At 39.4% G+C, this 12,221-nt stretch overlaps 1 protein-coding gene across 2 annotated transcripts in view; it reads right to left on the bottom strand.

Moving 5' to 3' along the window:
* Positions 1 to 1,838: 1,838 nt before the first annotated feature.
* Positions 1,839 to 12,221, bottom strand: part of EIF3A (eukaryotic translation initiation factor 3 subunit A) — a 36,635-nt gene continuing 26,252 nt past the window's right edge. The window contains exons 18-22 of one of the 2 annotated variants that reach the window (XM_025467388.3): positions 10,049 to 10,137; positions 8,737 to 9,398; positions 5,740 to 5,971; positions 4,826 to 5,007; positions 1,839 to 3,062 (exon numbers count right to left, since the gene is read on the bottom strand). In XM_025467388.3, coding sequence (XP_025323173.3) covers positions 2,833 to 3,062; positions 4,826 to 5,007; positions 5,740 to 5,971; positions 8,737 to 9,398; positions 10,049 to 10,137 — 1,395 coding nt within the window. In that variant the 3' untranslated portion in view covers positions 1,839 to 2,832. Of the gene's footprint in view, positions 3,063 to 4,825; positions 5,008 to 5,738; positions 6,574 to 6,780; positions 9,399 to 10,048; positions 10,138 to 12,221 lie in introns of those variants that run through there. The other variant, XR_007406857.1, reaches the window with a different exon arrangement.

Raw genomic sequence — 12,221 nt, forward strand, 5'->3', positions numbered from 1 at the left:
TAGAAGTAGAGTTTAATAAAAAATTCAGGGTAAAAGAAACCCAACTTCTAAAGTTTAAAAAATACAATTAGTGTGACAAAGTTGTCATTTTTACAAGACTATGCCATATATTTGGCTAAATACAATGTATAGAATCGTCAAAAAGTTTTACCAGCTGTACAGGCAGACTGCCTTACCCTGTCCTTTTCTGTAGACACATTTGCAGTGAGTAGCTTTTTATTTCTTCGGATTTTAATTTTCCTATGCAGTCCTTTTTGGAAGCTGCAGAGTAACTCTGATTACAAAAAATTTTGGCCTACATTGTAAATACCCAAAATTATTTTAAAACTATACTACAAATATGTATGCTTCAAAGGAAAGGGCAACAAAGTTTCAGTGTTAGTCCTAACCTTCTAGTCTGTGCTTAGCCACCTGACGAATTCCTTCACTTTCCAGTATCCAATATGTCAGACTTGTAAAGTTAGAAATAAATCTACGGTCAAAATATCTTTGGTGGGCAGCCCAGGTGGCTCGGCGGTTTAGTGCTGCCTTCAGCCCAGGGTGTGATCCTGGAGACCTGGGATCAAGTCCCACGTCGGGCTTCCTGCATGGAGTCTGCTTCTCCCTCTGCCTGGGTCTCTGCCTCTCTCTCTCCCTCTCTCCCCTGTTTCTCAAAAATAAATAATCTTAAAAAAAAAAAAATGAACCAGAGAACACTTAAAAAAAAAATCTTTGGTAAGAAATGAAACACAGGTAAGACACATAAAAGCATCCAAACACATAGATGCCAACCTCTTCCTGGAAGCCACTACAAAGCAACTAAGGGGATGTAAAAAATCTTTTCTGGGCCACTGTCTCCATCTGCAGATCCATGTATATTAACAGCAATGGTGTTCTTGTTTAAAAATGCAGAAGCCACTGGGAACATAAAGATAATCTAAACACAATGAGTAGGGTTAGATGTTCAGTTTTCCATTGATACCTGTGAATACCTGAGGAAGGAGGTGGCTATGAGGCCTTGAGTAGAAACTTAAGAGCAGGACCACAAAGCATCAGGAGACTCTTCTGCCCCCTTTCTGTGCTTGGGATTCCAACTCCCAGGACAAAGAACTTTCGGGCAGCATATCTGGGAAAGGGTAGGTTTGCAGACTAGCCTAGGAATCTAAGCATCAGACATGCATCCATTAACTCATGTAAACAAATCAGTGTAAATGAATGGTCCCCTGGGGACAATCAGTGCTGTCACAGGTATAGTCCTGTTCTAATGACTGGAGACGCAGCAGGTTACTGCCCCAAGCTCTTTAATTTGTTAAAAAGAAAAGGCCCTCTCCCCAAAGACCTTTTAAGATTTCCACTTGTTTGAAATACTAGATATTAAGAAAATTAAATGTTGAAAAAAGTGGTTTCCATCACTGTTAACATCAAACAGAAAAGGCTGCATCTGATTATTTTTAAAAAAAGCTTCAGTACTCCCTCTTCTGGCCTTATTAAATAGCTGTGCCAACAGGAGTTCTCACCTCCGCTCAATCTTGGAAGTAATTCACATGTCTGTAGCCACTATCAATTTGCTACTAATATTCTCTAATTTCAGAGGAATACTGAAAGAGTAAACCACCCACCCACCCACATATACAAGCTCACAGAGAGGACAGCGTTACAAGGAAACTAAGGGGTTCCTCAATTAAGGAAGGAAACATCCTAGCCACATTTGTTTTCTACTTGAGTTATTTTTTGCTCCTAAATACGGAGACATTTAATGTCAACCAAAAAAACTCAAATTCAACACAATATACAAAAACTCATCATTAGTAAGTAATAAAAACACTTTGGCTGTAACTACAAATCAACACCAAAACAAATTCTGTAAGTATTTTATTTATCACTGAAGAAAAAACACAGCAGCAAGTTCTGTGTTGGCTTCAATAAGACCAAATTAGTTAATCTCTGACATAGCTACGACATTCCAAAATTGAAGTCAACACAGTCATTACTACAAATTACTTGTTGAAAGAATCTATCCTGAAGAGAAAGGAAATTAGGAAAAAGAATTTAAACAATTCCTCCAAACCACACATTTATAAATATTGTCATATTTAAAATGCTTGAAAGGCATGAATTCTCCATTAATGGAAAAGCAGTTTGCTATTGGCAACAGAAAAAACTCAGCAACAGTTTTACCAAATGCTTTAAAATTTAAAAGCTTTAATTGTTTTGGATTCACACTTGAGCAGTATTCTTGTCATTTCAGTGACTGCAAATTGCTTTATACTCACCTCTCAAGTAAAATCTACAGAAAATCCCACTGTATCCAATGTCTGTAATGTTTACTGCACTTATAGCGAACCTAAAAACTTTCTAAATGTAGTTAATATAGTAAATACCTCAAAATATCTAGAGGTATGTCTCAACCGCTAATGGTGTGGAAGTCGTTTCAGCCCCTGCTTTGAAGAGTCTTCAAATACATTTTCTTTAACAGAATCATACCTCATTCCAAATTAATATAGTATTTCAAAAACAAAAGAAAAAGATCAGTTCTATACCAAGATACAGGTGTTACTCCATACCTGACGGGTTCACATTTTAAATTTATTTTTTAGTTTTTCTTTTTTGTAAACAAATGATTGATGAAATAATGCAACACCTTAAATTCCAGAAAATGGCCTGGCAGTCCAACCTCCTGTGGACACGGTGCACGATCAATCTATTATAGAGGATTAATACAAGTTCATGCTTTTTGTGTTATGGTGAGACAACATTAAAGAATCCAATTTAGACTGGTTGAAGCACAAGTATAATAATCCTTGAATGTGATCAAACATATGAGACATAAGTCTGAATCCATTATCTTGAGATTTAACGTCGTACCGTGGTCCATCCATCTTCATCAGTCTCATTTTTAGTACGACGAAGAGATTCCCTATCTTTCTCAGCTCTCCATGAGGCTTTCTCTTTTTCACCTTCTCTTTCCCTGTCTCGGTCTCTTTCTCGGTCTCTTGAAAGAGCAGGGGGAGGAACACGACGAGGGGCTTCCCGCTCTTCGGCCCGCTCATCTTTCCTGTCATCAGCACGTCTCCAAGAACTTACTAAAAATTTTAATTAAAAGAAAAAGAAAGTAAATTTATACTGTATTGTACTGGTTCAGACTAAACAGAACTTCAACAAAAGGAATGCTTCCAATTACTCAGAAATCCTATATATAAAGGTAACCACAGAGAATCCCCATTTAAAAAAACAATCTAAATATATTTTAATCATTTTGATACAATTTTTGGCAAATTCTTCATAGCAATACACTTGAGAACTCAAATTTGAAACCATTGGCCTGGGAAGTATCCTAATGGTTAAAATAATTTAAGACAAAGTGACAAAAATCTGAATGAAAAATTTTAAAGGGACACCTGGGTAGCTCAGCAGTTGAGCATCTGCCTTTAGTTCAGGTTGTGATCCCGGGGTTCTGGGATAAAGTCCCACATCAGGCTCCCAGCATGGAGCCTGCTTCTCCATCTGCCTAAGTCTCTGTCACTCTCTCTCTCTGTGTCTCTCATGAATACATAAAATGTCAAAAAAATTTTTTTTAATTAAAAAATTTGCTTTTGTTGAGTAAATCATAAAAGCAAAAATGGCCATAAGGACTGCATTATACCTTTACTTTACAGGTATCATATATGAAAAACCCTTATAATCCCATTGTACAAATGAAACATTTAAAGTTTGAGGGATCCCTGGGTGGCGCAGCGGTTTGGCGCCTGCCTTTGGCCCAGGGCGCGATCCTCGAGACCCGGGATCGAGTCCCACATCGGGCTCCCGGTGCATGGAGCCTGCTTCTCCCTCTGCCTGTGTCTCTGCCTCTCTCTCTCTCTCTCTGTAACTATCATAAATAAATAAAAATTTAAAAAAAAAAAAAAAAAAAAAAAAAAAGAAAAGAAACATTTAAAGTTTGAGATAAAAAAAAGTTCGAGATAAGTACTTAGTTAAGTGCATTGGCCATTTTCAACATTAAAAAAAATTTTTTTACTAAAGTTTCAACTGTCACAATTTCAGAGAAAGAATGCTTTACACTGTGCTTACCTACCAAGACTTTACTTTTAAACAACCGACAAATTATTTCCTAATTACACAGACTTTTTTTTTTTTTAATTTTTATTTATGATAGTCACAGAGAGAGAGAGAGAGGCGCAGAGACACAGGCAGAGGGAGAAGCAGGCTCCATGCACCGGGAGCCCGATGTGGGATTCGATCCCAGGTCTCCAGGATCGTGCCCTGGGCCAAAGGCAGGCGCCAAACCGCTGCGCCACCCAGGGATCCTCTACACAGACTTTTAAAGCAATATATGTTTACCATCCAATTAGCCTACTACTATACTGTGAATTTAAATATAAACTAACTTCACATAGTGACTACTAAGTTTATAAAAACTGATTTTTTTTAAATTTATTATTTTACAGAGAGGGAGGGAGAGAGAAAGTGAGCTGGGGGAGGGGGCAGAGGGAGAAGCTCTTTTTTTTTAAAAAAAAGATTTTATTTATCCATTCATGAGAGATAGAGAGAGAAAGGCAGAGACACAGGCAGAGGGAAAGGGAGAGAGAATCTCAAGCGGACTCCCTGCTGAGCATGGATTCTGACTCAAGGCTCAATCTCAGGACCCCAAGGATCATGACCTGAACCAAATCAAGAGTGGGGCACTTAACTGACTGAGCCAGGCACCCCAAGAACTGCGAATTCTAAACTGAATATTCATTAGATTACTTTTGATGTTTATACACAAATGAGTGAGGTAATAAAGCCCAAAATTTCCCCAGAAATTACTGTTTTCCAATAGTTCAGCAACGCACAGACCATCCATTACCTTCTTCACGTTCTGATCGGAGAGGAGGTCCTCTTCGGTCTCTGTCATCTCGCCTTTCCCTTAGATCACGGCGATCATCTCTCTCCCGACGACGGTCATCCCGATCCCTATCTTCACGGCGATTTGAATCTCTCCAGCTCGAAGATTCTTCCGCTGGTCCTCTTCTCCACCCTCCTTCATCCCTGGAGCCATTCAAAATGACATGTTAATTTCTGTCATTAGACTCCATGAGAGCACAACCAAGTTGGTGCTCAGAGTTTACAAATTCAACAGGGATGACCCTTTAAATTTATGACTTGATCTCAATCTGATGCCTTAGGTACAGAGGTCAAATGAGAACATCTGTATCTGTGCTGTCCAACACAGCCCACTGTGTGCATGTAGCTACTTAAATACAAATTAACTGAAATAGAAACAAAACATTCCATCGGTAGCACTAACCACATTCCAAATGTTCAACAGCCAAATGTGCTTGCTGGCTACCATACTGAACATTGTAGATACAGATGTTTTCATCCTTGCACAAAACTGTATTAAATGGTGCTGGTCTAGATTAATCACCACAAAGCCACCAAGGCCAGAAGCACCAAGTTAGAACTGTTACCACTAATAAGAATCAAGGGGAAAAAAAAAAAAAAAAAGAGTCAAGGGGCTCTTAATAATATAAGGGCTATAAACCTAAGTAACTAAATGACAGGGGAAAGGCAATGGACTGGTGAAGATACCTGTGAACTAAAGAGTCCTACAACCTGCAGACAGCCACACAGTATCAGCCTCACTTTCTCAACTTTGTTAAGAGGGGACATTCAGTTGAGGAATGAGGCATACCATTTCTCAAGACTTTTGGGAAAACACCAGAGAGAATGAGAATCCTAACTGTAATTCCACAAAGAGTTCCAATCAGAGCATCAAACCTAGGTCGTCTGAAGCGGTCCTCTCGATCCCCATCTCGTTCTCTGTCCCGCTCTCGCTCTCTCTCTCGGTCTCTTTCTTTCTCTGGGTCCTTGTCATTTTCATCACGATCTTGGTTCTCTCTCTCTCTCTCTCTCTCTTTTTCCCTATCCCATTCACGTTCTTCTGATGGTCTCGATTCTCGAGGTGGACCCCAACTCTCTTCTCTGGCCTTTTCTTTCTCTCTCCATCCACCTGTTTTGTTTTTTTTAAAGAAGCAACATTTTTTTTTTAATTCTCAAAAAAACACAGATTGGTAACTATGAACAGATCTAAATGTTGACATTAATATCACCATTATCAATGCTCATTTAAGACACTCCAGCTTCATTTTTAAAAAATCAAAGCTATGTATCTTATTTTGCAGAATCACAAGGTCCTATTTATGACTACCTATCACTGTTTTTCTAACCTAAAGGGAGGAACATGTAAGACAAAGGAAATTTATATAATCTGGGTTGAGTGTTCCATATGCTGAGATTTCAGATATAAAAATCTTCTGACAATAAACAGACAACACATTTTAAGCAAAAAACTTGTAAAAGTTGAGGCAAGAGCTAGATCTCTGAGAGACAATCTAAATTTAATTAATTTCATTCCTATCTTACAACATTTTCAAAATCTTTAATAACCAAAAACTTTTTCAAATTCTTGCCCTCTACCATTTACCACCCATGCAATCATGGAACAAGGATAAATCCTTTGACCAGTATCTCACAGTTAGCCACAGGACACCCCAATAAAGAAACATTATATATATGCACAAATAGATCAAAGGAACAGATTTAAATAAAAACCTATTACAGGGATCCCTGGGTGGCGCAGCGGTTTGGCGCCTGCCTTCGGCCTAGGGCGCGATCCTGGAGACCCGGGATCGAATCCCACATCGGGCTCCCAGTGCATGGAGCCTGCTTCTCCCTCTGCCTGTGTCTCTGCCTCTCTCTCTCTCTGTGACTATCATAAATAATAAATAAAAAAATTAAAAAAAAAAAAAAAAAAAAAACCTATTACAAAGTTAGTAACTATTATTGTTTTTTTTAGTAACTATTATTGTTAATATTTGTATTACCATGTGCCACAGCACTATTCTAAACCTTCTGTATAAAAAAAAAAAAATAAAAAAAAAAATAAAACCTTCTGTGTAATGAACTCATCTAGTCCTATCCATAGCTTTGAGCTAAGTAGATTCCATACTCGATAATTTACCTACTTGCTAAAATGTATTTGTAAATAAATTGCTAACACGAGCACTCAGGCACTTTTATAGTCACCCACAGACACATGCAGAGTGATCAAATACTTGAGTCACCTGCAGAGCATGTTCACAGTAGAGGTCGAACAGGGCAATATTGTCTTCTTCCTGAGGCTCTGATACTTTAAAACAAGTGCCTTTCTGGTGGTCTATTTACTGATAGGTTTTTACCTTTTTGTGCTTTGTTGGCCTTCAAGCACTATGCTAAAGTGCTATCTAGTGGACCACACACAAGAAGGCAATGGACAGCCGTATAAGAGAAATACTCATGTTAGAAAAGCTTCATTCAGCAGTTACAGCGCTACTGGCCAGGAGTTCAATAGTAATGAATCAACAACATGTATTAAATACGGTATCTTTAAAACAGAAATGTACAAAAGAAGGCTGTGTTCATTGGTTGACAGAAATGTTGTGACCAGAGGCCTTAGAGAACCAAACGTTGTACTACCTTCTCTTAGGACCAATGGTTCAGTACTCATAGCGACTTCATAAAACATCTACTGTGAATTAATGAGAATCCATGACATTGTTATCTCCATTTTACACAAGGCGAAAGAAAGTCACAGAGCCGGAGAGAGAAATGAGACCAGAAGATACAGAAATATGGACAGAAAAAAAAAAAAGAAAAGAATATGGGACAGAAACACAAAGGGCAAAGAAAAGGAGGCTACTTGCTGAGATCTGTGTTTAGAATGCATTACTCTGGTTATTGCACCAAGACTAAAACTGGGAGTGGGAGAGCCTGCAGGGACCAGCAGCAGCCAGAGTTGAAGGAAAGAATGATGGTGGCTCAGACCCAAGTGCATGCAGGGGACAAAGAGAAATGGGTGGATCTGAGGAACTAAAGAGGTAGAACTGAACTAAATGAAAGATTTAACATAAACAACAAAAGAGGGTAAAAGAGAACTCAGGATCTCTAGCTTATACGATCAGATAGATGGTGGCGTCCCCAGAGAGATGCATGTGGGTGTGAACTGTTTCGAAAAGTTGAATGTGACAGACACTTCTAGGTAGAAATGTGCTATGTGCAACATGCAGCTGGAAACATGGTTCTGAAGGTAAGAAAGAGGTCATCTGGAGAAGACAGTAATGGAAATCACAAACTTATATACAACTGCTCAAGAAAACTAAAATATGAAAACATGAGCAGGCCCAAGACTGAGGGGAAAAACTGAGCTCTTCCCATAAGCATAATCCCACAGTTGGAAGAACAGACAACATTAAGTCTATTTTTTCATTATCTACACGAGAAGGCTGGTCTAGGACAGAACCTGAAGAATACCCATACTTAAGGAATGGGCATGGGAACAAGAACCCTCAAAGAAGCAGTCAACAGGCAGAAGGAAAACAAAGCACGCATCACTAAAGCTGAAAAGGGGGTGAAGTTATTTAACTTTTGGTGTGTGGGATATGGAAGCCAAGCCCCTAACATAAATATCACTGCACAGATATCAAAGGGAAGATAAAAGACCAGTTTATCTGGAAACTAATAATAGTCTCATCAAAGTCATACCTACATTAAAATTTAATTTTTTCCAGCAAAGAACTTTTTATTAAGATTATCAAAATATAATTATTTGAGATGTCTCATTTGAAATAATCTACAGAAGTTATTAGCTCATATGAAATTTCACTTTCTAGTTATAAAACACATCAAGCAGATTTTATAAAACATCTAAAGCTGGTTTTCTGAATACCAGAATTTTACCTGGCTTGACAAATGGTCTCCAGGGACCAGGTCTTGAGTCATCGCCCCTTCTGGGAATCCGATCATCATCCATGTTTCTCCAAGGCCCCCGGTCATCATCTGCACCGCGCCTGGAAATTCTGTCATCATCAGTACTCCTCCAAGGTCCTCGATCATCATCCAGCCCACGCCTGGGACCCCGGTCATCATCCATGCCCCGCCTGGGACCCCGATCGTCATCAGCATTACGCCAGGAAGATCGCTCGTCATCTGCACCTCCTCGCCGTGGCCCCCGGTCCTCATCCATCCCACGTCTTGGTCCTCTGTCCTCATCAGCTGTTCGCCAGCTTCCTCTGTCCTCATCCAGTCCTCGTCTAGGTGGTCTATCATCATCCGCATGACGCCAGCTCCCCCTATCTTCATCACCAATTCGTCTGGGAGGTCTATCATCATCTGCATTGCGCCAGGAAGGCCGGTCATCGTCTGCCCCACGGCGAGAGAACCGGTCTTCATCAAGACCACGTCTAGGACCTCTGTCATCATCCATGCCACGCCGGGGAATGCGATCGTCATCTGGTCTAAGAGAAGACTCTCTTTCTTCCTCATCCCCCAAGCGCCTTGGTCGATCTTCTTCTCTTCTATGAGGCCTCTCCTCATCCCGCCCCTCTCCACGTCTCCACTCCCTACAGATCAACAAGCCAAACATCTTTAAGAGTCCACTTTCTTAAAAAGCACATGCTATCTTTGGGAATTACTTCAGTCCCTTTTAAAAAACCTCTTCAGCCTAAAATCATTATTCCTAGTCCTGAAGGAATATATGCTATTAATAAAAAATAATACAACATAAAATCTTACATCAATAGCTAAATAAGCAAACAACTTCCTTAAACAAGTCTCTTAACTGGACTTGTATATAAGAAGTATCTAGGCAAATTCTCAATCTAGTACCTATGAACTTTCAAAACTCCGTATAGGACTTAGGACCAGCAACTTTGCTTATCATGAGCAGTCCCTTTCAAAGAATGGTTCAAATTATTTAACAAATTTAAAGGAAAATGAAAATAGGTTCTAGAACTGTTCATTCTTATTATAATCTCAATAGCACTCAACTAGGGAACAAAAAGGTTCTGAAGCATATATTTGTCAAAATTTTTAGAAATCAGTAATTACAGCCTTGTTGAACTATGAAAAACATTTCAGTAACAGACATGCACACAACTCTTCATGGTTGTCCTTTCCCCATCTCCACAAAATAAACCAAACTTAAAAACTGCTAGTATGGTATTAATAGGACCTATGACTAATTGATACTATTTTCCTTAACTCTACTTACTTCTCTGGTGGGCCTCTTCTCCACTCGGAATCTACTTCAGGTCCTTTTCTCCATGTGCCTTCTGAATCTCTATCTCCCCAACGAGAGTCCTACATTCACCAAAGTTAATGTGAGGCACTAATTGGCAACACTTATTACAACTACTGGTATTACCAAATGTTTTTGCACTTATTCCTTAAATAAAAACACGTTTCAAAGTAGTTGTTTTTTTTTTTTTTTTTTTTAACCTTAAGTCAGAGTGACAGTACACTGAAACTGGCATTCTCGTGTATTTTGAGTGGTTTTATAAATCAACCAAATACCACCTAAAAACAATCTGGCACCCACTCATCCCCTGAAAGTATTGAAGTATCTAAAGATATCCTCTGACCTCAAATTTTCTTTTTGAGATTATGTGAAAAAACCTGTGTCCTAAATGTACATCACAGTGCCTCCTAAACAGAGGTGGAACACATGAAATGTCAAACGCGGGATGGTTCAATTAACAGTTACTTCCCCCCCCCCCCAAAAAAACAAACAACAACCAAAAAGAGTTACTTCCCATTTCAAAATACTATGTTGTCATTAAACATTATGGAAAGGGTGTGGGGAGATAAACACTCTTAAAGTGGAAATGTAAAATGGGGTACAACCTTTGGAGTGAGCAATGCACACAATGTTAATCACGAACACCTCTGACACAGCTCGATTGCTCCTACAAACATAACCAAGGCTACAATCAGCAATTGAGAACACTCTGGAAAATATGGAACAAGACCTAGGCCAGGGGTGGAAGGAGTAAGAGAATAATCTAACAAAGCTAACAATCTGAAGTAAGAGAGTAAGAGGATCTTTAAAATTTAAGTGTTTTGGAAACAAAACCCTCCAATAACTACCATAAAAAGCAGTGAAGGGGGGCAGCCTTGGTGGCTCAGTGGTTTAGCACCACCTTCAGCCCAGGGCCTGATCCTGGAGACCCGGGATCGAGTCCCATGTCTGGCTCCCTCATGGAGCCTGCTTCTCCCTCAGCCTGTGTCTCTGCCTCTCTCTCTGTGTGTCTCTCACGAATAAATAAATAAAATCTTAAAAGGGGGGGGAGGGGAATCCCTGGGTGGCTCAGCGGTTTAGCACCTCCTTCAGCCCAGGGCGTGATCCTGAGGGTCCCAGGATCGAGTCCCATGTGGGGCTCCCAGCGTGGAGCCTGCTTCTCCTGAGCCTGTGTCTCTCATGAATAAATAAATAAAATCTTAAAAAAAAAAAATCTTCTCTAAGGTAAGTAAATTGCACCCTCTGACTAAAAAGGCACAAGCGCCAAAAAAAGGTTAATAATAAAGACTACATACTTAGGTGACTAAACACAGTTTCAGTAAAATCTTCACACTCCCTTTACTGCAAGAATAAATTCTGAAAGCTCCCAAAGATTAAAACAGAATTTACAAAAGTAATAAAACCAAGACTATTATCAAGATCCTCTCCCATCCCTGAGAGCATGATCTCAAAACTTGAGAGAAGATTCTGAACTGACCAAACCATGGCACAATTTTTCAACTGTGAGAAAAAAATTAAAACCTCTTTTTGACACAGATACAAAGACAGCCTGGGGGAGGGGGAAGGAACTGAAAGGATACACAGAACAAACAAAAACATATCTACAAAGAAAAGATGATACAGTATAAACATTTGAAAGTAAATATAGTGTTTGCCAGTATGGTTGTACAACTGCTACCTGAGTCCTATATAGATAACATGTTTTATTTTTTTTTTTTAATTTTTATTTATTTATGATAGTCACAGAGAGAGAAAGAGAGAGAGAGGCAGAGACACAGGCAGAGGGAGAAGCAGGCTCCATGCACCGGGAGCCCGACGTGGGATTCGATCCCAGGTCTCCAGGATCGCGCCCTGGGCCAAAGGCAGGCGCCAAACCGCTGCGCCACCCAGGGATCCCCAGATAACATGTTTTAATGAGCTGGAAGTAAAAATACCCTGCTTACTGCAATGAAACAAAGTAAAGGCATGCTCAAAATTTTTTGTTCAGAGAAGAGAGTTCTCAAAATCTACAGTCTGTGAAGTTTAGATTAAGTTTAGGAAAAAAAAATAGATGGTAATCACAAATAAAATAATAAAAACTACTGAGAAAGTTCTTAAATTTGGCTTAAAGAGGTAGCAGAAACATAGAAATAAAAACCTCCAAACT

Source organism: Canis lupus, chromosome 28, assembly GCF_003254725.2.
Source record: "Canis lupus dingo isolate Sandy chromosome 28, ASM325472v2, whole genome shotgun sequence".
Lineage (NCBI taxonomy): Eukaryota > Metazoa > Chordata > Mammalia > Carnivora > Canidae > Canis > Canis lupus.